The sequence below is a fragment of the Vulpes lagopus genome, chromosome 7, assembly GCF_018345385.1.
Source record: "Vulpes lagopus strain Blue_001 chromosome 7, ASM1834538v1, whole genome shotgun sequence".
Lineage (NCBI taxonomy): Eukaryota > Metazoa > Chordata > Mammalia > Carnivora > Canidae > Vulpes > Vulpes lagopus.
The window spans coordinates 20,527,764-20,552,966 of record NC_054830.1 but is presented as its reverse complement, the minus strand read 5'-3'; the positions used below and the strand labels follow the sequence as shown (position 1 = coordinate 20,552,966).

The 25,203-nt window shown below is 49.3% G+C and overlaps 1 protein-coding gene across 2 annotated transcripts in view; it reads left to right on the top strand.

Annotated features, from left to right (window-relative positions):
- POC1A (POC1 centriolar protein A) overlaps positions 1 to 25,203 on the top strand; it is a 67,285-nt gene that overhangs the window by 17,073 nt on the left and 25,009 nt on the right. For both annotated transcript variants that reach the window (XM_041760519.1, XM_041760518.1), the window contains exons 8-9: positions 6,026 to 6,094; positions 8,374 to 8,472. In XM_041760519.1, the coding sequence (XP_041616453.1) occupies positions 6,026 to 6,094; positions 8,374 to 8,472 (168 nt within the window). The remainder of the gene's footprint in view (positions 1 to 6,025; positions 6,095 to 8,373; positions 8,473 to 25,203) is intronic.

Sequence of the window (25,203 nt, the reverse complement as noted above, 5' to 3'; positions counted from 1 at the left end):
GAGAAGGGACAGTGCAGGCTCAGGGACAGGCCAGCCACAGGGAGCTAATGCTGGGGTGAGACAGTCCTTGGCCAGGAGGGGGCTTTCAGTGTGTGCTAAGGAGTCTCTGTCCCACATAAGGGCAGGGCCTGAGCCAACCCCTCTGTAGGAACAGTGATGGGAGGTCAGGGTGGAGAAGAAGGGTCATGGGAGGCAGTGTTGTTGGGCCGAGACTCTTATCTGGGTTGAGGCTAGAAATCTCATATGCTATTTAGTGGCTATTTAGTGGTCTCCTAAAGGCACAGGGGCACCAGGATGGAGGCATTTGCCAAAGTGCGAAAGCTAAGATCAAGATCGCCCAATGTAGTCCGAGTCTCCTGTATTGTGTTGAGAGCAGTTTATCAGCCCAGGAATCTGACCATAGCAGCAGTTTGGTGGTTCTCTAGCATGTGATTGGCCAAACAGAAGCCACGGTTTCTGAACATAACCCAAGCAGATATGGACACCTGTGCCAAGGCAGGTGGTGGTGGGACAGGCTGAGGAGCCTGTTGGGGCTGAGAGGTAGGGTAGCCCTCTACCTCCAGCCGATCTGCCCACCCCAGGTGGAAAGTGGACAGAGTAGGGAGGGTGCTGCCAGCCTGGATGTGACACATTGCCCTCCTTCCTTTGCCTTCACCCCTGGGAACACCAGAACAGTTTCTCTCTCAGTGACTTGAGCTGGTAAAGAGCCTGTACCAGGCACCTTTGCCAGCTTCTTTGACTGAGGCCAAGTGCCAGGATGCATTGAGTTGGGGGAGGGTTCATACAGCCTTGTCTGGTAGGTGATGGTGCCTAGCTCTTTAAGGAGACACCCAAATATTTCCAGGAACAGAGAGCTTGTTCCCACTTATTTCTGGTTTGGAAAAGCCACGGGTACTCTCCCACCTAGTTCAGCCAAAAAATCTAAGCTTTCGGAGCCTGCATTCTGGAAGAAGGGCCTTAGATGTCAAGGTCAGGCCATCCTAACTTTGCCTCTTACCCTGGATATTGGGCAGGACCTTGACTTTGCTGAAGATTTTCTCATTTGTAAGAACTCCTATATCTGCCTTACAAAAGGAGAGCATGTGTCTACATTCCCCAGCACCAGGCATGGTAGGTCCTCATATGTGTTGGTCCTTTCCCACTTCAGCTCTTGGGAAAGATCCCTGCTGCTCTAGATTAGAGCTCTTTAAAAGGCCATTGAAGGTCAGCTAGGTGGTTCAGTTGGTTAAGCATCTGCCTTTGGCTCAGGTCATTGTCTCATGGTCCTGGGATCAGTCCCTGCACGGCAGGGAGTCCATTTCTCTCTCTGTCCCTCCCTGCTGCCTCTCTCTTTCTCACTTTCTGTCTGAAATAAATAAAATATTTTAAAAATAAAAAGTAAACAAAAGACCATTGAACATTTCTGTTAAGGGCATGGTCTTGGCACCCTGGGTGGGCAGTCAGTCTTTGGTAAGGTCTCTAATTGTTCCACCCCCTTTGATGGGCACAGGGCTATAGTCATCAGCCCCTCCCTGTTCTGGGCTAGGGAGTGCCTGTTTCCCTTCCTTCCGTCACCCACGGAGTCTTTCAAGGGTTTATCTAGCTTTTTGTTTTGTTCAGGCTTGTCCTCATCTCCCCCAGAGCATCCTCTTGCTTTGGTTTCTCTTTAACCATACAGCTTGGGAAATCTGTCCCTGCCGTGACTCTGTCTGAATGCATTTGTCCCCACCAATTGCTCTGAGTAGGTGTGGCTGCTGCCTCAGTCTCCAGGCCTGTTTTCAGTGCCCTTGACTAGTCCTGCCCATTGGCCATCTTTTCTAGGGCCTGGTTCCTGGAGGACTGGCCAGATATCTTGGCAGTGGGCTAGCAGGGGTACCATTGCCCTCTCTGAGACTCTGGAAGGTCTTGCTCTGGGGATCAGCCACAGTGACAGTTAAGCAGAAGGAAAAGGAGTCCTTCCTTCTTGCAGAATCCAGTATAGGCTTAGCGGTGTCAGGGCATACAGGGACCTCATCCTTTCCCACCCCTCACTTTGCAACAGGGAAGAACAAGAGAAGGAAGAGCTTTCCTACCAAGTACAGCTGTTGTTTGAAGCCTTGTGCCCTGAGTGAGGCCACCATAGCTCTGTGTGGCAAGTGTGGGGGCAGTGTGCTCAAAATAAAGATTTATTTTTCTGTATTTTCTGAAACATAATCTTGAGCCATGCTCATTTGGTTTAAGTCCCCAGAGCTATTTGGGAGAGGATGGTGGGCGGGACGTGGGTGGGAGTTAAATCTGGTGTTTATGGCTATGCAGTTGGTGTTCGTGTTACTGTGGAGTGACTGAGCTGCACGGGGGCCACCGGGCATGTGGTTCCATGCACCCTGCCTGGCTCATGGTAAAGGTGAGCAGCCATCAAGGGCCTAGAACCCCAGCCAGGGCTGCTGTTTGTACCTCTTTGTTTTTTCCAGTGCTCTGCGGTCCTTGTATAGTCATTTCATTTTGGAGAATCACATTTATGCCTGGGAGGCTCAGACCTTGCTTGGGTGGTTAAGCACCTCCTGGGAGAGGTGAGAGGACATCAAGAGGGAGAATAGCTCATTTACTCCAATCAGTAAACCAAGAAGTCAGCCTGGCCTTCTGTCCCCTGCCAGCAGCTCAGGGTTGAGGGTTGGGAGCAGGTGTCCTTGGCCAAGGTCAGGAGAGATCCTCAGCATTCCTGGACACCAGCTCCTCCCAGAGGCTACTCTTTGTCCATGGGGTCACTACTCAGACATAAGAGCCAGCCATGGTGAGCGGGTGCAGGAGCCTCCCCAGTGTGGGGGTTTGTGGGAGAAGCAGCTTAGGGACATCAGAGACCACTGCTCCATAGCAGGGGCCTCTCAGGCCTCCATATCTTTTTTGGATGGTCACTCTTCTACCTCTGACTCAAGGCATGTGGGTGATATTCCTATTTGCTTGCTGGAAGCCAGTGAAAAACATTTCAAGTCTGTGAGGTGGTGGTGGATGAGGTACCTGGCTGGGTCTTGGCCAGTATAGCTGTTGTGGGCACAGTGGTCAAAGTTTCAAGTGTGTAGGGGCCTCAGGGAGTCAGATGGAAAGGGGTAAGGAGAGCACAGGGGTCTGGACAAGTTGCAGGGGCTATGAAGGGAGAGTCACCAGTAGCTATGGGATCTGAACACCATGGGTTTCTTTGTCTCCCCCCCCCCCCCCCTTTTAAACTTTCTTGATTGGTGCTTTGCCATGCAAAAACAAAGAAAGCAGACTGTGGGTCCCTTGATCTGGAAGTTGTCAAGGCAGAGACATTATGTAATGAAGTGACTGGGTATGGGTCCTGCCTAGCTCGAGGGCTATGTGTGGCTGGATCATGAGGGAGAGCAGGGTGAGAGGCCAGGCTGCATCCCGTGCTTGTGATGATCACACAGAATCGTCTTACCAAAGACTGGCCAGATCTGGAGAGGGAGAGAAGGATCCAGTTGAACCTGTGAGAGGTTCATGCCAGAAGATGTGACCTAGAGCCAGATGGGGACCAGATGTCAGGCAGGTGGGCACCTCTGGCAATCAGACTACACTGCTGCAGTCTCAGCCAAGAGCTTATAGTTACACTTAGGAGTAACTACAAAGGCCCCTGCGTCTTGCCTGGGAGAAGAAACTTGATGACATCCCTATCCCAAGCCAGTGAACTAATGCATTGAGAGTGACTAATTAACTGAAAAGAATAAGCCACCTTGAAGGCAGTACATCTGAAAGAACGTGGATCCCATGTGATTGTTGTCAGTGATAATAGGGAACGTCCCCGGCTCCCCTGCCCCACCCCAAAGCCCCAGTGGTTTGGAAGCTAGAATGCACTCCTAAATAACTGCTGGGCTAGGACTCCTGGGTGGCTCAGTGGTTGAGTGTCTGCCTTTAGCTCAGGTTGTGATCCTGGGGTCCTGGGATCGAGTCCCACATCGGGCTCCCTGCAGGGAGCCTGCTTCTCCCTCTGTGTCTGTGCTTCTCTCTGTGTCTTTCAATAAATAAATAAAATCTTAAAAAAAAAAAAAACTGAGCTAAAGAGAATGGCAATCGAAACTAAACGTCTGGAGGTGGCTGCCAGCAAGACTATCGCATGTTGGAGACTTTGGAGGTGTGTCTAAAGTAGTAATCTGAGGCAAATGTGTAGCCTTAAATGAGTTTATTTAAAACTAAAAAAGATGGGAAATAACTGAATTGAGAGCTGAATGCCAGAAGTTGCAGAAAGATCATGTAATAAGATGAGGCCCTTTGGAGCTTGCAGTGAGGAGCAGTGAACAGGCCAGTGGGGCTGGAGCACCAGTGAGGTCGGTGGGGGCCGGGACTGTATGAGCCCTGAAGGGGTGACATGGTGGTTGTCAGTGGTAGAGAAGCCTAGTCTGTGTTCTATTCCCTGCTGGCTGTGGCCCGTGGCAGAAGTGCTTTCATGGGTCACAGACGGACAGACAAGCCTTTGTGGAAGGTTGCTCTTTCAGGAAACATAAAGGTACCTGGTACAGGAGCCGAGCAGCCCTCTGGGTAAATGGATACTACTGGGGAGGACTGTGGGCCTTTGCTGCCTTACTGCTTGTGTGTTGTTGGTGCCATCCTCAGGGTTTCTGGGCATTTGGACTCTAGGGATGGCTCTAGCACCTGCTTTCTGGTTCCAGTCCCTCATCGGGCCATGGGCTGCCCCAGCTGCCTTCTTCAGGAGCACTGCCACAGCTTGGCCTCCAGTATCTTGTCCCCAGCTTGCATCTGGTGGTTGAGTGACAGCAGGAAAGGAGACTGATGAGTATTTGTTTGGTTCTGTAGTTGCTGTGACTTCTTGGAGACCAGCTGTTCCTCAATGAGCTCTGGGCAGGCAGCGAGCCCAGCTCTTTTGATGCTCCATGTCCTGATTTCTTTCTCTTTTCCCTCTTCCCTTGTTTTTCCTCAAAATGAAAATAGTATTGTTTTAATATGAACATAGCAATGCCATATACTCATTGCTTAAGAATTCAGAGTTTGGGAAATTACAAGATTCCCAAGAATCAAGTAAAAGTCATCTGAAATTTCCTCCCCCCACCATCCCGTAAGTTCTGTTCACCTTGTTAACCATTGGGGGTTGTCCACCTGGGAGAGTATCCAAGGGATGCTCGACCTGTCCCCTCTCCCCCTGCACTCAGCCCTGCGCTTGCAGCCCATGATGCCTTGCACCTGGCATTTTGCACTGATATCATTGACGTCGTTCCCAGTCATAAGGATGGATCTCCTTTGTCCTGTTGGGTGGCCCTGTGGGACTCCCGGCCTCCCTGATCCCCATCTGTGAGAAAAGGCAGGGAGAGGCACAGGGGGAGGAGGCTTTGTCTCTGATTTCTCAGGCCTTGGTCTCCCCTTGGGAACATGTCACCCGTAGGAGGGGTAAGCATGCATACCATTCTCTGAAGATTAAGTGGGTTAGTGCAGGTTAAGTGTTAACTGGCCTTGTCCTTACTTTTTTCCTCACCAAGTGACACGCACACGTTGGAGGGATGCGTCTTGTTGCTCCTCTGCCCAGGCACCTTTGATGATCCCCTCCCCAGTCTCCTTCCTGCCCGGGTTCTGGCTTCTTGTGTAACCAGGAGTCCCTGACTGTGCCCTTCTGCTCATTCACTCTTCCTTGGGGCCACATGCGCTTCTCTGGTTGGCTGTGGGGTGGTGTGGGGGAGGAGCATGGTCTGGGCCAGGGGGACTGAGTTCTGGAGCCAGTGCTGGGCCTGGGATAAGTCAACGCACCTCTCTGACCTCCAGCTTGCCCTTGGGAGATGAGAACATGGGCCAGTGATGTCAACCCAGCAGGGCTGTCAGTGTGCACTGTCCTCAGCTTCCTCTTCTCTGGCCACCCATGACCCTGTGGCCTAGCCTTTGTGCCATCAATGGCACTTGGGAGCAGAGGCCTCAGCAGTGGCACTCACGGTGCCCCTGCTGGAGGTTGAGTAGGCCCTCAGCCCTCTGTCCTGCAGCTGCTCTCACTCATGAGATTCTAGTTTTCTTCCTGGGTGTTTAGAATCTATAGTGATCTTTGGTGTTTGTTCTTTTTTGTTTGTTCTGATAGGGTCCAGCCACCACTGTTGCCTTTTCAAGAACGGGGGAGTATTTTGCTTCTGGAGGTTCTGATGAACAAGTGAGTAACGAATGGTCTGAGGAATGTTGGCTGATACTTACCAGAAGAGAACAGGAGGCCAAGGATGGGCCAGGTTTCACTGGCTTCCTTGGTGGCTTTCAGCAACCATGAAGGCTAGAACTTGGGGTGAGGTGCTCAGACCCAGGGTGCTCGTCTCCCCAGGACAAGTCTCCTATGGGAGCTGATCTCGTGGCAGCCTCTTAAAACCCTTACTGCTTAAACCAGCATGGGTTGCCTGGAGCCTGAGCTCTTGTTGCCATGAAAAAGTTAATATGAAGATTTTTAGTGCTTCTTTTTCCTGATTATAAATGAGTAATTAGATAGTTAGTGGATACAGACTATAGCCTGGCAACTCAGGCAGTGTAGCAAATGCTTCATAACCTCATTTAATCCCCACAGCAGCTCTGGGGCCAGGCCCTCTGGTCACTCCACTCTATAGACAAGACGACTGAGTCTCAGCAGATGACAGAGCTGAGACTGCCCTGGAGACCCCACTGTGCCCTCTGCTGCCCTTTGCTTCCTGCTTCACTTGTGAGCTCTTTGACGGGTCAGGTTTTCAAACCACTGGGCTGCAGGGAGAAAACATGCGTGAGAAGGTCCCGGCCCATTTTGTTACCCTTTGTGCTGAGGCTTTCTGCCTGTCAGCCCTGGTGCCTCCTGCCCAGAATGTTCATACTCTTGATGCTGGGCCTCACATTTCTTGACTGGTCAGCCCAGAAAAGCCCCATTGGCCTACTGAGCCCCAGCCCCTGCCCCATGAACCAATTTCGGTTGATTTTCTGCCAGGAAAGCAGAATGTGGCTGGAGGCTCTTTCGGTACAACCTAGATAAGAGATGGTGGGCACCTTCCCAGCCCCGCACTGGTTCCTATGCTAACAACAAGGGAGGAGGAAGGCCCTGGGGACCATTGAGCTGTCCCCGAATGTAGAGGCCTGGCTCATTGCTTAAACAAGAGAGAGTAGTAAAGTCACACTATAAGTAGTCAGAAATTCACATGGTACAAAAGGCACCAGATAGAAAGCAGGGCTTCCGCCCGCTCTGGCTCCTCCTCAGGCGGCCACTGCGAGCAGCTCCCCGGCTGCTTTCCTCGGGTCTGCTCTGAGAGCCTCCCTCTGGAGGGACATGTGAATCTTCACGTTTATACTACTATTCCACTCCCAGGAACTTATTCAGCAATGAGACGAGTGCAGTTACACGGGGCTTCACAAACAAGGGGCGCATGCTAATTCTGTTTGTAAATGGAAGGAGGAAGGAAGGCCTTAGTACCCATCAGGCAGGGAGCAGTAGACACTGGGCTGCTCTGGGAATGGTGAGCAGCCTCCCAAAGACCCAGGCTCATGGCTGTGTCACAGCCAGGAAAGCATCCCAGGCATGTTGAGCTTTCATCTTATGTGGATCCAGGGCTTTTTCTGTGGCCTCAGTTGAGCACTGGCCACACTCCATAGTTCCTGTCATATTGATCATGACCCTGGCAGAGGGCAGCCATCCAGGGCTGACAGCCTCCAGCAGGAGCACTGTTGCACCCCAGCAGGGCTGTTTGCCAGTCTTTGGCCCCGGGAACTTCAGAACGTGAGGATCCTTCAGGTGGATCGTGAAATAGTAGCTGGTTTGCCATGGCTCCCTGGGTACTGGTGTCTGTGCCAAGATGTCTCCTGCAAGCCTCACGGCAGCCTTGTGAGATTGGAAAGTGGATCATCCCCTTTTCACAGATGAGGAACTTGAGGAGGTGCAGAGGTCCCAGCCCACGAGTCCCTTACCTGGAGCCACACAGTAAGAGGTGAATCCAGACTTTAACCACCTTGGTCTGCTGTAACAGGCCAGGCCATTACCCCTGGGAACTTCTATTTTACTGGGGAGAGAGACAATAGATGAGGAAGAGAGACAAAGAAATTAAATAACTACTGAGTCTGATGCTATGAAAGAAATCAATAGAGGGCTATGATAATAATTAGTAGGAGACCAGGGAAGGGCTCTCAGAGAAGAGATGCTGTTGAAATGGATGTTTTAGCTTGGGGAGCCAGCTACACTTATACTGGGACACTCCCGGAAGGGACCAGCAAGTACAAAGCATGCAGCGACTCCATCCTGATGGCTCATCCCAATCTTCTTGAGGCCTGTTTCAAGAGCCTGGGAGGTGGGCAGGTCCCAGAGTTGAGCTGGGGTGTCAGGTGGGGACTGTCCTGCAATTGGCCCAGAACTTTGGGGGAATCCCCTCTGGGTTCATTTTTTTCCATGAAGTAGGACTGATGTGATGTCTGTGTGCTTGTTGCTCTTGACAGGTGATGGTTTGGAAGAGTAACTTTGACTCCGTTGTGGACTATGGGGAAGTCATAAAAGTGCACAGGCCTCCAGCCCCACTGGCTACCTCCGGGAATCTGGTAAGTGGTTCATCAGGCGAGTCCTGAGTCCTGAAACTCTGGTGGGTCATGGTGAACAGCAAATAATACTTTGGCACTTGTGGTACTTTGTTTCAAATCTAGAATGTACAAACAAGATGTGAAGACTGCTGGGTGAGTAGGCCATGTGCTGTTTGGTGGGGGTAGTGTTTCCATGGCACACGCGGCTGTTGGTTGAGGAAAGGGAGGACCTGTCCCATGCTGAGCCTTGGGCCACAGGACCCAGTGGAGGGTTCCTAGAGGGCGTGGGGCCTGAGCCACAGCTGGGACGGATGGGAAAGGTCCAGCCCTGTTGCTCTCACTTCCTTTTTTTTTTTAAACCATGGAAAGGAAGTTCCTCAGCCACAAACCATTTTTAGTACCTTTGTCGGTAAAAGGGCATTTAGTGTTCTTGAATTAAAATAGTTAACAATATTTTTTGACATATTTTTTAGGAAAATTTGATAACTGCTTGATTAAATAAAGTTACATTCAGCTTCAGCTGAAATAAGCTTTAAAGCCACGGATGTGGAGCTATGGGGGTTTTAAGCCCCAGTAGCCGCAGGCTGTTTAAATTTCTCCCTCCTGGACCCTAGAGGCAGTGTAGCCTCTCCCACCCACGGAAACTGGCCTGAACAACAGGAAGCGGCTTACCCAAGGCCCCATGCAAGTCAAGGCTGGCCCAGAATAGAACCAGGAAGCCTCTGAGTCCATCCTGGGCTTTCTTTGGCTCCAGCAGAGGGATCCCCCACCCAGCCTGAGACACAACACCCACCCACATGCACACGCGCACACACACCCATCCTGTGTGTTGGGGCTACCTCTAGGAACCTGCCGCATTGAGATTTAAAGCTTCTCTCCCAAGGGTTGCCTTTGCCGGAAGCTTTTGTTCTCCCTCCACGTTTGCTGATGAGTAGCTGATTCCCAGCTTTTGGGTTTGGTGAGGATGACTGGGTTGCATGGTGATCTGCTTGCTGCTGTTTGGTCTTCTGCCTAGAAAAGCATTTTTCAAACTGGAGGACTGGGATTCTGTGGGGTGTGTGCCATCTCCCCTCCAGCTCCCTGTGTCCTGGGCGTTTACAGTGAGCTGAGCCCAGGCTGGGTGGGTAGAGTTACTACTCTCATTGTCAGATGAGATGCCTGGGGCTGAGTCACTTGCCTAGATGCCTGGACCTGGGGCCTCACCACGCTGGCCCCTCTGAGCAAGGGTGACTCAGCTCGAAACCACAGGCAGCAGAGGGCTACCTGGTAGCTCTCCCCCATCCCAGGAGAGGGCACTGCACCTGTCTCTTGGGAATGGTTAGCCCCAGCAAGGGGGGAATCCCATACTCCTCTTGAGGTTATTAAGCAAGCGGCTTGGACAAGCTGTCTCATGTCCTTCAGTCCTGCTCAGATAAGGGATATGGAACACCCTTGCATCCCAGAGCTTCGGGTCCTGATAATCTAGCACGAAGGCATTCAGGGTGGGGGAAGCTAGCAGGACAGGGCAGGATTTGGCCTGGGTGGGTGAATAGCTCCCCAGTGCTCAGGAAAGCCATTTGTTCCCATACTACCTTCAGGCCCACGGTGGAGCTGTAGTCACAGTTCCACTGGGCATCACCACATGGTACTCAAATAGGGGAAAGGATATGGGCTCTGGGGTCAGAGAACCAGGTCTGAGCCCTGGCTGTGTGCTCCCAAAGCACCCACTCTTCCTACGCCTCTGTATCTATGATGGGACCTGAGTACCCCTCGGCAGGCTCAGAGGACCCCAAGTGTGAACTCTGCTAAGCCACCCAGTGATTTGGCTTATTGGTCCTAAAGTTGTTCTATGTTTATGGCTTTTCCCTTATTTGTCACAAACTCCTTTGGGATGCTGAGGAGGTGTGTGGGCCCTCATCCAGATAATACTTCTGTGCCAAAGCATACACGCGATGTGGAATACACTTTTAGGGGCATCCTGATCTCAGGACTCCCTGGCCAAGAGGAGAGCTAAGGGGTTTTTTGTTTGTTTTGTTTTGTTTTATACATGTGACATAAAATTTCCTTTTTTAACCATTTTATGTGTACAGTTGAATGACATTAAGTACATTCACACAGTTGTACAACCGTCACTGCTGTCATCCACAGAGATTTTTCATCTCCCCATGCCCAGGAGAGCCAGTTGGTCCTGCACTGCTCTCTGGTTAGGTTTGCCCCTGTGATGGGAAGGGAAGCTGATGAGTATAGTCTCACCTTTCCTGCCCAAGGGCTTCCCTGGCACTGAGTTGGTGATGGATTCCGTGGCTGGCCAGAGTGTCTCAGCTCCTTAGCTGCTCTGCAGCCACTTGCCAGGAGCTGGTGCGTCCAGTGAGAACCCTGCCCTTCCGGCTGTCCACATACTGTCCTTCTGATAACCCAGGAGTTCCCAGCCTTGGCACTGCTGATCCTTTGGGACAGATAAATCTTAGTTGTGGGGGCTGGGCTAGGCATTGCAAGATGTTTAGCAGTATCCCTGGCTTCTCCCTGCTAGCTGCCAGTAGCATGTCCCCACCATTAGTTGTGACAACCAAAAATGTCTTCAGGCATTGCCAAATGTCTCCTGGGGGACACAGTGGCCCCCAGTTGAGAGTCACTACACTGCCTGCCTCAGGAATGAGCCCAGAAAGGAAGCTAATGTAGGAGGAGTATAGGAATGTGGGTGGGAACGAGGCTGTCTTTGTGGCAGGAGGAACATGGCCATGGACAGACACTGGGCTGCCCCAACTGTGATGACACTGGAGCTCATGCTCCTCAAATTGGACCAGATTTGGGCTCATCCCAGCAGCTGTGGCTCAGGTCGTTTTGGCCTATCAAACATTGGAATCTTACAGAGGTGATGGTAAATAATGAAAAATGACCTTTAGCAACTTGGTTTTCTTTACTTGTCCTTCCTGCCTATTGGCTTCCCTGGCTCTGAGATAGTAACTGGTGAGTGGTTTGGTGGCTGCTTGACTTGGCCCATGCCCCAGGAGCTCTTGCATCTTATGGACCCCTCCCCATCTAGCTCTGTTTATACCCCAGACCTGCGGCCCTAAAGCTGCATGAGACCCACCTGGGTGTTTAGGGGTCTTAGGGAGCCACCAAGCCAGGCACTGTGTGCCTCACAGAGTATGGCGATCTAAAGCCAGAGGGCAGGCACACCAACAGAGCATGGCAAGGGCGGCCCTATGAGCACATGACGGCCCTTCTGCCCTGGAAAGCCCCCTGCCCAGGACCCCTGCTTGGACTGCAGTATTCAGCTCTAACTCTTGGAATGAAGGCCATCCTTGAGCTCACTCTGAACAGAGCTCTGTTCACTGCCAGAGCTATTTTCAACCTCTGGTTGAAATTCACAGCTTATTTTTAGGCACATTTCATGTTGAAAAGCACAAGCCATTTCCCAGCCCTTCAGAATGAGAATAATGGGTTCCATTTTCCCTCTATTCCTGGCTGAGTTGTGGAGGAGAGAGCTTAGGGCTGTGGCTGGGAGCTTTCTCTGCTTGGAAGGCTGCAGAGGAAGGACTCCAGCCTAATAGCCGGGCTGAGGGTGGCCAGGAAGTCCCACATTCTGCCCCGTGACACACTTAAAGGCTGGAGGAAGTTTGGGGCAGGGGGCTGCTTGCAGGCAGATGAGTGCCTACCAGAGGAGTGGGGGGGGGGGCAGGGAGTAGCGGGCGGGGGAGTATCCCCGTGAGCCATCTGCAGCAGGTTCTTGTGCTGCTGTGTTCAAGGGTCTAATGCTTACCTTTGTCCCATGCTGTTGCCCAGGCCTCTGTACTCAGCCACTCAGGTTCTAGCTCCTGCCTGCCCTTAGTGCTTTGGGGCCTGCCCATGAAACATCAGGGCCGCTGTGTCTTGGCTGACCTTGGATTGGGCCCCTGTTCCCCAAGCCCAGCTCCTGTAGGACTAATTTCTACTGTAGCCGCAGAAGCCTTTTTCAAATCACTTTAATAACAGAGGTGCGTTTGTTGCGATTTACTCTTGTTCTCGCCTTTCCTCCAAACACCCGAGAGCCCATCATGAAATGGCGAAGGAAGATTGTAGGGGGCAGGGTGGGAGGGGAAGAATGCAGGATTCCAGGTAATTCAGGAAAACTGAAAACCACTTCCTGAGTTCTCAGGGATGGCTGCCCTCCAGCTCAGACAGTGACCTTGAATTCTGGGGCCCCTCAAACTCAAATGGGGAGATGCCAGGCCCTCCTTCATGAGATTTCATGAGGTGGTACATGCCAAGCAGGCACTTGGAACCGTGCCTGGCACATGGCAAGTGCTCACCAAGCTTTAGCTATTTTTAAAATGTTCCTCTTCCTTCCTCTGTCAGACTGAAAGCAGGATGAACCCCCTTCCCCGGGCGGGATGATTGTGTGTTTAAAACCTGCTGGGATGGGGGGAACAAGGCAGTGATGGGGGTGATTCTTACCAAGATAATTTTCCATGTTGACTCCTCTCTGCAGGTCTTTGTGAGATCCATTGAGGGTTTTAGACTCTTGCAGGAATCAGTTATGCTTCCTGATGAGAGACCCAGGTCCTCTGTGTTCCTAAATGCAAAAGCAAATCCATGAGGTAGATGGAAACAGGCTTCTTTTCCTCTGCCACTCCCGTGGCTCCTTAAAGCAAAGTGATTGGGACCCCCAGAGCCTCAGTGCTAGAGCTGTCCGTGGGAGGAGGCTAGCTTAGCCAAGAATATCTGACCTGAGAGCTCAGCCTTCCCTGAGAATGGCATCTTCCTTCTTCCTAGCTCCTCTGGTTCTTAGGATGAAGCCCTAGCCACCTCCTATACCCGTGCTTCCACTCCCACGTTTCTGTTTCTGGGAGCCACATAGGGGTGCGCTTGACTTAGAGGTTCTTGGGCTCTGATTCCAGTCTTGGCACTGGCTCTTACCCCGTTTTGAGGATCTGAGGCTCCCAGGTTCTCACGCCAGGCACCTCACCTGAAGAGTCAGAGAGTTGAGGCAGGGGATGGGGTCCATTTCCACCTGCCATATGGATTTCCCTGTTTGGGAGCATAGATGACTGGAGTCTTGATAAGAACACAGATTTCTGGCTGGCATTTGCTTTCATTGGTGGGGAGAAATAATGGATTCGAGGGGATGCTTGGCAGATAGGGCATTGTGGGTGTTTACAGTAGGAGTGAGCCCCAGATTTTTGTGTCTTAGAAGGGAGCCTCTCATTTCTCCAACTGACCCTGATTCTGGCTCTGAATTTCCCAGGACTATTAAAAGGGGCTCTTGTCAGCAGGTGAGTCGGAATAGGCCCAGGCACTTTATAGTCTTGGAAGAGGGTTGGTTTCATGGGGTTCAGACTCCTGACAGCCTTTAACGACTTGGTTGGCTTTTTTTTTTTTTTTTTTTTTTTGGTTGGCAATTTAAGAGCTGTACTGTCCCTGTTTGCTGGTCCCAGATGAAGCTGGAGCCTGGCCTGATGTGGCAAGTCTTGCCTATAACCTCAGGCGCTTCGTCTTGATTGTTTGTACTCTGATTTCTTCCCACCAGCCCATGGTACATCCTTTGGGCATTTTACCAGCTCACTATGTAAAAGATCATCCTGCAGGGGTGGGGGTAGGGTGGCCACAGTGGTCTTTGCTGACTCTGGGTGGCAGTGGCTCCCAGACAGGATGCTTCACTTCAAACTCAGGTTTCATTTCCCCCGCCTTTATCTGAGTGGAAGTCATGGAAAGTGCCCTGGGTTTCTTAGTTTCAGAGGGAAGACAGAGGAGAATAGAAATAAAGAAGATTCAATGTTACCAAGCTACAATTTCTAAAGGAGGTTCCCGCTGGAGTCTGAGCATCCTTGGACAGTGGCTGGGGAGGGGGTGGTGGTGGTGAGTAACGTGGCTGCACAAAGTCTAGGAGCACAAAGATTCCAATGCTTCCTGCCGAGGGGTACCCTGGGCATCAGGCTCTGACCTGTTGTGTCTGCTCCCGGGAAGCAGACCGAATCCTCTCTCCTTTTCCTTCCAGAGGCCACAACTGACTACTGAGAGGTGGGTCAGGGCTGCGACCAGGCACGTGTTAAATAATTACTATGTTTGCTGGTAGGGAGAAGTCACCTTTGGCAGTGTGCAGTGAGGAGACAAGCCTTTTACCATTTCACGGGGGTGGCAATAAGCCTCTTGCAGTGGCTCTCAAACCTTGGTGTATTTCAGAATCACCCTGAGAGCTTATTAAACACAGCTTGCCCCTTCTCCCAGAATGTCTGATTTGGAAAGGAATTTGCAATTTCTAGGTCGTGTCAATGGTCCAGGGACGCACTTTGAGAGTCACCATCTACTGGAAAATAGTCTAGCCAGTTGTGACCATGGCATCCTGGACAGGGATGTAGTGGGGAGAAGAGAGTCTCTGTCCATCTTGGGAAGTTTCTTTGACTTGTACAGACTACAGATTGGGAGAAGCACTTGAAGAATGGGGGTCCCTTTCAGCCCAATTTGGAGAATTATAGTCTACCTCTTTCTGGAAGAGGAAGAGTGGTGTGGCTTTGGTTCTGATCTCAGTCTAGTGTTAAAAAATAAATCCTTGTGCTTCCCTGTGGGTTCTTTGAACCTAGAGCCACCACTGGGCTCTGCTCACAACTAGGCAGGCCAATGTATGGTTTTGTTACCAGGCAGGATGCACTGGCAGGGAGAATGGTATGCAGGAGAGCCCTCCCTGGGCCTCTGCCACTGGTCTTCCTGTCTTGACTCCTATTCCATCTATTAATGCTGCTGCATCAGCCCAGTGACCTGCTCTTGAACCCCCATTCTGTGGACTACCTGCCTCTTGCATTGTCCACCCTGCCCATGCCTCCTGCCCTGTGGATGTGGGTGCCTATGTCAGCTTCTGTTCTCCAGAGCCTGCTGGGCCTTTAGGGATACTGGAGGGTGAGAGTCTCTGGCCCCCGAGCTTAAAATGACCTGGGTACTTGTGGCTCAACATCTAAGCCCTCAGGTGAAGGTCTTTGCAGAACCTTTTGGGGCAGTGCCTCCAGGTAGCAAGAACAGGACCAAGTCCCAAAACAGCAATAATAGCAATGGCGACAAGAGGATGGAGCTATAGGAATGGACAGAGGCTGCACATCTTTCTCGGAGTAGCCCCTTGGAGTGGTAGCTTCCTGCCACTGGAAAATTCTCATCCATTTCACAAACAGGTAGGTCCCTATCCAGAGGAGAGTGGCACGATGCTTATAGGAAGGAAGGCCTATTTAATGACTTACATCAATAGGAGGCATGGTTTCAGAAATCCCTGGCAAGGCATGGTAAGACATACACGTGTCATGAAGATGAAAGAACCTGACTCTGGAATCTACATAAGGCCGGGAGGGCCCTCACGTCTGGCTCTGTGTGCTTGGGGACACATCTGGAGCATAAACTTGGGCACACATGCACACACCTTTCAGAGCTCTGTCATCTCGTTCAGGGGTCTCATAACTCTGAGGTTTCCCTTTCCCCCTGGCAGCTAAAGCACGGGTTTAAGGTCGTGGAGGTTCTACACTGCACGTGAGGAAATGAGCCTAAATCATGGGACAGTGGATGGTGGGGTCCAGATACTGTGATGCCTTCCTACAAAGCATGCATGACACAGGGCCACTGCTGTGACACTGTCATTTTGCTGACAGTGGTGACAAGCATCTACAGCCCCATCAGGCCATGCTCAGAAGTCTTCTTATAGGGCAGGCAACAGAGACTGTATGGTTGCAGAACAGAGGGTGGGCACCAACTAAGGCTATTGGAATCTGAGGGTCTTCTTCAGTGCTATGCTAGTTTTTCAAACCCAGAAACCTGAAAATGGAAGAAATGAGCCACAAGTGGAAGAGACTAGTTGCTTAAGTCTGACTATGATTCTTTGGGCTGCACTCCCCTGTTGCCCAGTGGAACTAGACTCAGCCATTTCTTTCCAGATGACCTTTCCTCCATGCAGCCCTCCCTGGGAGGCCTGAAGCTTGTGAATTCTTTCCGCCCCACCTACTGGAGCATTCTGCTTGCTGGAGTAGTCCCTCTTTCCTGGAGTTAGTTATTTGCTAGCCTATTGTCTCCCCGGAGGGCTGGGGCCTTGGTCTCCTTGTGGAGGCAAGCATGTAACTGGCACATAGAATGCTCTGGAACTCAAGAGCTCAGTGAACACATGCCTACAGTCTGTGGACTGTGTAGGTTGAGACTGTGAGGCAAGAGGCAGGCTCTGGCTCATTCGTTTGGTGTTTTTGATGGTCCCAGGTTAAATGGAGGAAACCACTTTCTGGCCTGGTTTGTCAGTTTGGGAGCAGGTGCTGTGGGCAGCGACTGGGCCATGGAGGGTCGTAGAATCTGCATATCTGGACTAGAAGTTTCAGTACTTCTCATTTTCAATGGAAAAAAGCCTTTTGCAGCTTATATTTTCCAGATTGGATGGCAGCGCTGGCCCATGTGGTGTAAGGGTGTTAGATAGCGCTTGTGTTTATGTTCTCATTGGTTACCATGGAAAAAATCAGAATAGATGGTTTCCATGGAGATTATCTTAAAATTAGTCTCTTTGACGGTCTGGACATTGCTGCAGGGTTCACAGAATGCTTGTGGTGCCATAGAGGGATTTCTCTGTGGTAATGCCAAAGGCTGGTCTGAACATTCATGGATTCGGACAAATCTACCTTCTGTGCTTGAAAATGTCAGGACGCTGGGCTGGAGACATCCTCAGCTTCTTCCTGGGGTCCCACTCGCCTGGCCTCAGCTCCACGGCTCAGTTGCCTGGGAGCTTTTTCTTTTTTACTAAATCAAACGGAACAAAAAAACCTTCATGGTGTGGAAAATTTCAAGCTAGGACAAAGTAGAGAGAATAGTATAACAGACCCCCATGTATCTTTCATCTAGCTTCAGCATTTTGCCAATCTATTTTGTTCATTCCTCCCCCTCCCCCCGCCATTTTTTTTAGAAGAGTTGGAGTATTTTTGTTTAATCCCAGATACATTATTTTACCCTAAATAAAGACTTTTCTTGGTTATGTAACTATAGTGCTCTTGTCACATCCAACAAAATTAATAATCCCTTGCTATCAAATGCCTAGTCCATACTCACATTTTTCCACATCGTGTCAAGAATATGGCTCTGTGCTTTTTGTTCAAATAAGGATGTGGGAGGCTTTGAGAAAACCCACGTCTCCCTTCCCCAGCATGGTTCTGGTGCCTGGAGAGATTGAGCAGTCTTGGCCTAGAGGCGCAGTTGGGCTGGGGGCAGGAGGAGCTTCAAGGTGCCACTTCCCACCATCCTCAGGGATATTTGTATGTGAGCTCTGGGACACCCTTGTCGCAGCCTGGAGATGTGTCAACTAGTGCCGTCTGTCCTGGGGCAGGCATCCGCTGGAGGGCGCTGTCCGTCTTTGCAGCCTGTAGGGGGAGGCAGGGAGAGGTGATGTAACCTTGGTTCACAACAGCTGTATGCAAGTTAATTTTCCGGGAAGGGGAGGCTGAGAGACCCCGTGGGATGCAGCCTCCCTCCACTCCTCCCTGGGGGCAAGGGCTTTGGCCCATAAGAGACCCACTGCCTCTGCGGGGTAGGCAGAGCTAGGCAGAGCTGGTCGTTGTTATCTGTCTTGGCAGGCTTTGCTTGTGTCCTGAGATGCTACACAAAATATGAATTGCCGAGCTTGGGAGTGATGCCCGGGTGTGGTCGGTGCCTCTAACGCTCTCCATTGAACTAAGTGCAAGGAGAGTTTAAAATAGCCAGCCTTTGTTCCCGAGGTTTTAAAAATTCAACCCCAGTAGTTACAATGAGCTGTCTTCAAGTGGATCTATAAATAAACTGCTACTGTTCCTCTTTGTCACCGAGAGCTTCGGCGTCTTCCAGAGACGTCGGCTCTGCCGCTCATCTTCATTAGCCGCCTCTCATCTGTGGGGCAGCTGCAGCCATCAGCAGGCTGGGCTGACAGCGCAGAGTTTGTAATGACAGCAACACGTTCCCTTATAAAAAGCCACATTTTAAAAGCCAAGATTAACTACACAGGGAAAGATGTATCTTCGCATTGGAGAAGCCTGGCAGAGAGGTCATCGCCGTTGATCAAGGTCAACACTCCTGATAATATGTCCTGTCCACATGAGTTCTGAGATGTCAGGTGGCTGGCTTTTGTGACGTTCTTGTCAAAAATGGATACCCTCGATCTGATTATGAGAAAATACTAGACAGAGGGACATTTGACCACACAATTGATCAGACCACTATTCTTCGAAAGTGTCATAGTCATGAAAGACCAGGGAAAACTGAGGAGTTGACCCAGTTTGCAGGAGACCAAGGAGAAATAGCTAAATGCAGCATGAGGTCCTGGTTGGGGTTCTGGAATGGCAGGATCCAAGGATTTTAGTAGAAAAACTGGTGAAGCTCAAGTGGGGCCCTTAGTTTGGTTAATGGTATTGTCCCAAGGTTAGCTTCCTGGTCTGATCATTGTGCTGATGGTTATGTAAGATGTGAGCACTGGGGAAGCCTGGGGGAGGGATATATGGAAATTCTCTGTACTATTTTTTGCGACTTTTCTCTAAGTCTAAAATTAGTTCAAAGCAGTCTAATTTTTTAAAAGAAAATCTCCAGTGAGTCCTTGGGCTTCATCTCCCTCCCCGGATGCCAGGATTCAGGTGTTTGCTGTGGGAGGACAGGTGTTTCTGTCTCGAGGGAGGGGGTAGGTGACCCTAAGGTGCTCAGTCCCCAGCCTGGAGTGGGCCCCTCAGTAACATCTGTGGAACGGGACTGAGCAAGAGCTGGTCCTAGAAGAAACAGGTCGTGTTCAGAGGGAATGCTCTCACAATGGTGCTGCTCACTGCTGTGGAGGATGCAAGTCCATGTTGTCTGCTCATCTGCTTGTCAATAGTATTGTTTGTGCGAGTGCTTCAGAGGTCACATCTGCTCCAGGAGCTATGGGGCAGACTCAGCAGGGATTCTCTGGCATGAGCACAGGCTCACAAGGACGACCAGGCCTGCCTTCTCCTGAGGCCTCCTCACCCCCACCCCCCTTCCTTCTGGTCCCTGTCGCTGGCCCCTGGCTCTGCCTTACAGCCCTCTTGGGCCTGTTTCTGGCTGTACTAGGGATGAGGGCCTGGAGGACATCAGCCCCTAAAGGCCTGGGGCACTGTCTTGTTACCTCAGAGCCCCTGCAGGGAGGAGGGCCAGGGACCCCCTCTCTGCCAAGGAAAGTTCTTGCTGCATGATGGCCTGCTTGTTTTCTCACAGCCTCCACTTGTTGGCAGTTGCCAGGTCTTCCTCTCCTGGCTTATCCTTGCTCCTTTCTCCCCACAGCTCCCCTCACTTGGGTATGCCACTGCGGTGAGCCAGATCTGCTCAGCTCCGTTGCTCTCTCTGGGGGGCATATTTGGACATTGGAATGACTTTCCAGTTCCTGCTTATCAAGGCAGTCCTTTTCACTTCTTTGAAGACTGGCTTTATACATCAACCCTCTTGAGTGGGGGGAGATACTTGGAAACTCTCAGAGAGTGTGGCTGGGGGCAGCTGGAGCTTGGCTAGGAATGGAGCCCCGGAGTGGCTATTAGAGCCTGGATATAGAGGCCTCAATCTTGCCTTGAGCCTGGGTGAAGAGATGGTGTTCCTTGGTTTGTACATGCCAGGCAGGTCTGTGAGTGACTAACTTGTGATGGGATGCCACCTGCCTCAAAGGGAGCGCTCCTTGAGGAGAGAAGACTGTAGGATGAGAGTGGGCCGGGTTACCTAGTCTCCTGGGTGGGTCCAGCACATGGATCCCTCATCCATTTTAGACCCATCCTTCGACTGCTTCACAATTCTTAGTTCAAAGGACACCCTGGGCAGCCTGGGTGGCTCAGCGGTTTAGCGCCGTCTTCAGCCCAGGACGTGATCCTGGGGATCCGGGATCGAGTCCCACGTCGGGCTCCCTGCATGGAGTCTGCTTCTCCCTCTGCCTGTGTCTCTGCCTCCCTCTCTCTCTGTTTCTCATAAATAAATAAAATATTTAAAAAACAAAAAAAGAAAGGACACCTTGTCCTGTTTCCATCAGTGGGAGCCTGGGGTTATGGGGTGGCTCCTAAACCCAAATGTGATCAATTGTCATGGAGCATTTGATTGTGTTCAGAGGCTGCCCTGCTGGCCCCAGGCCCTGAGTCCCTGAGCCTCTTGGCTCCCTCCATGCACACAGATGACCTAGCACCCTGCCTTCCTTGGAAGCTTACTGTGGGGAACACGCAAAGGCACACTGCAATTCATACTCTAGATAAAAGCCAACACAGTACCCAAAATCCACACTCATACTTAGGCTGGCTTGGAAGAACATTGGCAAGATTGTCGAATAATTAGATGATTTGAAGACACCAGAATTCCTCTTGGGTTCAGGGCTATGTTTAGAACCAGAAGTTTTCTCTCTTGTTGGACTCCAGGCCGGAACTCTAAATTATAGGGCAAACACGGCTGTTGTATATCTAGTCCACAAATATGTGTGGTGGATATAGGACCAGGTTTCTTTTAGCTCTGATTTGAGAAAACGGCTGTGCCTTTTTTCCACTTGAAGAGCTAGAGAGGAGCATGAGCTCAAGTAAGCTCTGTCCAGTTTTCTGCCCTCCTTGCCAGGATCAGGTTTAGCAAACAGAGGCAGGCAGACATAGACACCCATTAACTTTTCATGAAGGCAAATTGTCAAAGCCAAAGTGCCTGAGGCAAAGACTGTAAGAAACGTGTCCATGAATCTCTGCACCCTCACTTAGCAGACTATGCAGTGAGCAGTTGGATAAAAGATTAAGTTGAAAAGATTTAATCACGGTGTGTGTGTCTGTCTGTTTCTTCCAGCATTGTGCTCAGTCCTGCTTTAAAAACAGTGATACACTTTGTTTTAAGTGGGCAGTGGCCAGTTGGGCTGCCGTCCAGTTCTGTACAGTCAGGTACCAGTGAGACAGTGCAGATCTTGGACCCAAGTCACCTTCCTCTCCCCTTTCTGGCCCAGAGTCAAGCCATGGACCTGGGTGCTTCTGTCTATGACAGGGATTCAGTTTCCAAAACAGGCTGAGCCGGGGGCAAGGTCCAGTGTTAGAGATTAAAAGAAAAGGAGAAATTTCCACCTTGAGCAGGTGTTAATAATTGACCACTCCACCCCGCAGAGCGGGGCATTCGGTCACATCAGCTCACAGCATCTTTTTGGTAAATCTCCAGCCATTCCTGGCTGCTGGCCAGGTGTGTGCAGACCTTGCTCACTCATGACTGTCAAGTTGCATAGGGACCCCTGAGTGGTTGGAGCCTGACATTCCATAGACTTGGTGGCCGCTGCCTAGGAAACACTGCCTGGGGACCTCCACTGACGACCAGGGAAATTGTGGCTTTAGAATTGAACTGCACTGAAATGTGAATCTGGTTTTCTGCATCTGGGAACTGTAATCCCCAGACCAGTGGTAGGCCTCATGAGCCTCACCTGGGGTCTTCAGACTGGGGTTTTGCCCATTGGTAATGTCCAATAGAGAGGTAGTGATTTTCACCCAGAGTGCAGCATGGCTGTGATGGGTCGTGTTAAGTGCAGTGTCACGTGAGGGCAAGTGGAGCTTCTAGGGATATTTCAGTTGTAACTGCATCTTTTTTTTTTAAGTCAGGTTTATTAATATACATACATAACAAATATAGATAACAAATAGTAGCATTCACCATTCTATTTAATTTATTCTTTTTATTATTATTATTATTATTTTTTAAAGTAAGCTTTACATCCAACATGGGGCTTAAACTCAAGACCCTGAGATTAAGCATCACATCCTCTACTGACTGAGCCGGCCAGGCGCCCCAGCAGTCACCATTTTAAAAACTGTAATGCTTGGGTGCCTGGGTGGCTCAGTTAAGCATCTAACTCAGTTGTGAGATCGAGCTCAACATTGGGCTCCATGCTTAGCGCAGGGTCTGCTTGGGATTCTTTTCCCCCTCCCTCTCCTTCCTCCTCTGCTTCATTACCTGCTTGTGTTCTCTTTCTCTCAAACAAATAAATAAAATCTTTAAAAAGTGGATTGCTCTGTGAGTTTGGACAGTTAATCACCACCCTGATCAAGGTACAGAATATTTCTATCATCCCAGAAATTCCTTTTTGCCTCTTTATATCAACCTACTCCTTCCACCTCCAGCCTCAGGCAACCACTAATCCACTTTCTGTCACTACAGAGCAGTGTGTATTTTTCAGAATTTGATATAAATGGAATCATGTAGTTATATATTCTTTTTGGTCTGTTGTTTTTCACTTAGCCTAATTCTTTTGAGATTCACCCATGTTGTCACATGGATCAATAGTTCATTTCTTTTTATTGCTGAGTAGTACTCCATCAAAGGGGTATATCAAAGTTTTTTTTTATCTGCATGTTGGTGAACATCTAGGTTATTTTCAACTTTCAGCTATTATAAATAAAGCTGCTGTTAACTTTTATGTACTTGTCTTTCTCTCTTTTTAAAGATTTTATTTGGCACAGAGCAAGAGAGGGTGCATGAGTGCGAGCATGAGTGGGAGGGGCAGAAGGAGAGGGAGAAGCAGACTCTCCACTGAGCAGGGAGCCCAGCCTGACTTGGGGCTTGTTCCCAAGATCCAGGGATCATGACCTGAGCTGAAGACAGACGCTTAACCGACTGAGCCACCCAGGTGCCCCTCTCATTGAGTTTTGAAAGTTCTTATTATTCTGGATACAAGTCCTTAACAGATATGTGACTTGCAAATATTTTCTCCCAGTCTGTAGTTTGTGTTTTCATTTTCTTGACAGTGTCTTTCAAAGAGCAGTTATGAATTTTGATAAAGTTCATTTTATCAACAGTCATGCTTCTGGTGTCATACCTAAGAAATCTTTGCCTGATCCAAGGTCATAAACGTTTTCTCTTATGTTTTAGAAGAAAAGTTTATATAGATATTATAGTTTAAGATTTTACATTTAGATCTGTGATCCATTTTGAATTCTTCTTATATGTGGTGTGAAGTATGTACCAAAATGCATTTTTTTACATGTGGATATCCAGTTATTCCAGCAACCATCTTTACTAAGTTGTTGTGTGCCTTTGTTAAAAATTAATTGATCAGATATCTGTGGGTATGTTTCTGGACTGTATTTGTTCCATTGACTTGTGTATCTCTCTTTTTACCAGTGCCACACTGTTTCAATTGCTATAGCTTTAGACTAAGTCTTGAAATCAGATAATGTGAATTTTCTAATTTTCTTTAAAATTGTTTTGACTTCTCTAGTTGCTTTGTCTTTTCATATAAATTTTGGAATCAGCTTCTTGTTTTCTATAACTTATTTCAGAGAACTGACATCTTAACAACATTGAGCCTTTAGTAAGTACACAAACATGGTATTCATTGATTATTGGTCTTTGATTTTACTCATCAGTATAGTGTAGTTTTCAGCATAAAGATTTTTGCATTTTTACTCATCAGTGTATTACAGTTTTCAGCATACAGATATATTGTTAGATTTTATCTAAGCATTTTGTTGTGTGTTGAATGGTGGCCCCCTACCACCAAATATATCTGTGTCCTAACCCCCAGAACCTACGAATGTGATCTTATTTGGAGAAAGGGGGGTTTTGCCAATAGAATTAAGATAAATCTCGAAATGAAATTATCCTGGATTATTGGCCCTAAATCCGATGACAAGTGTCCTTATAAGAGACACACTGAGAGAAGAAAAGGCCATGTGAAGATGGAGGTAGAGACTGGAGCTATGCAGTCATAAACCATGGAATCCTGGAGCCACCAGAAGCTGGAAGAGGCAAGAAATAAAGGATTCTCCCTTAGAGCCTCCAGAGGGAAGGGTTCCTTAATTTTGAACTTCTGGCCTCTAAAACTCTGAGAGAATAAATTTCTATTGTTTTAAGCCACCAAGTGTGACAATCTGTTAGGATAGCTTTAGGAAAATAGCAACATATTTCATGATTTTTGGTGCTATTGAAAAGATAATAGCCAAGGATTTTTGAAAATTTATGAAAGGCATCAAACCACAGATCCAAAAAGCTCAGAGAAGGGACAAGCAAACTAAATAAAACAAAACTCTGCACAAATTACATTCAAGCTTCTGAAAAACCGAAGATTAAGAGAAAATCTTGAAGGTAGAGAAAAGAGACATTACATGCAGCAGATCAAAGGTAAGAATCAGGGGATCCCTGGGTGGCTCAGCGGTTTAGCGCCTGCCTTCAGCCTAGGGTGTGATCCTGGAGTCCTGAGATCGAGTCCCACGTTGGGCTCCCACATGGAGCCTGCTTCTCCCTCTGCCTGTGTCTTCGCCTCTCTCTCTCTCTGTGTCTCTCTGTCTCTCTCATGAATAAATAAAAATCTTTAAAAAAAAAAAAAAAGGTAAGAATCACAGAATTCTCATATGAAACTATATAATCCAGAAAACATTGGAATAATATCTTTAAGGTATTAAAAGAAAAAGACTATCAGGATGCCTGGGTGGCTCAGCGGGTTGGGAGTCTGTCTTTGGCCCAGGGTGTTATCCTGGGGTCCCAGGATCGGATCCTGCATTGCGCTCCCTGCATGGAGCCTGCTTCTCTCTCTGCCTGAGGCTCTGCCTCTCTCTGTGTCTCTTATGAATAAATAAAATCAATAAATAAATAAAAGAAAAAGACTGTCAACCCAGAATTCTGTACTTAGCAAAAACATCTCTTAAAAATGAAAGAGAAATAAAGACTTTTTGCAGACAAAAACTGAGAGAATTGATGACCATCAAATTTGCTCTATAAAAAATGTTTTCTTTTCTCTCTCTTTTCCTTCTGGGATTCCAGTCACACGTGTTATACAATCTGATATTGTCTCACAGTTAATGGATGCTTTGTTCTGGTTGCCCCCACCCCTTT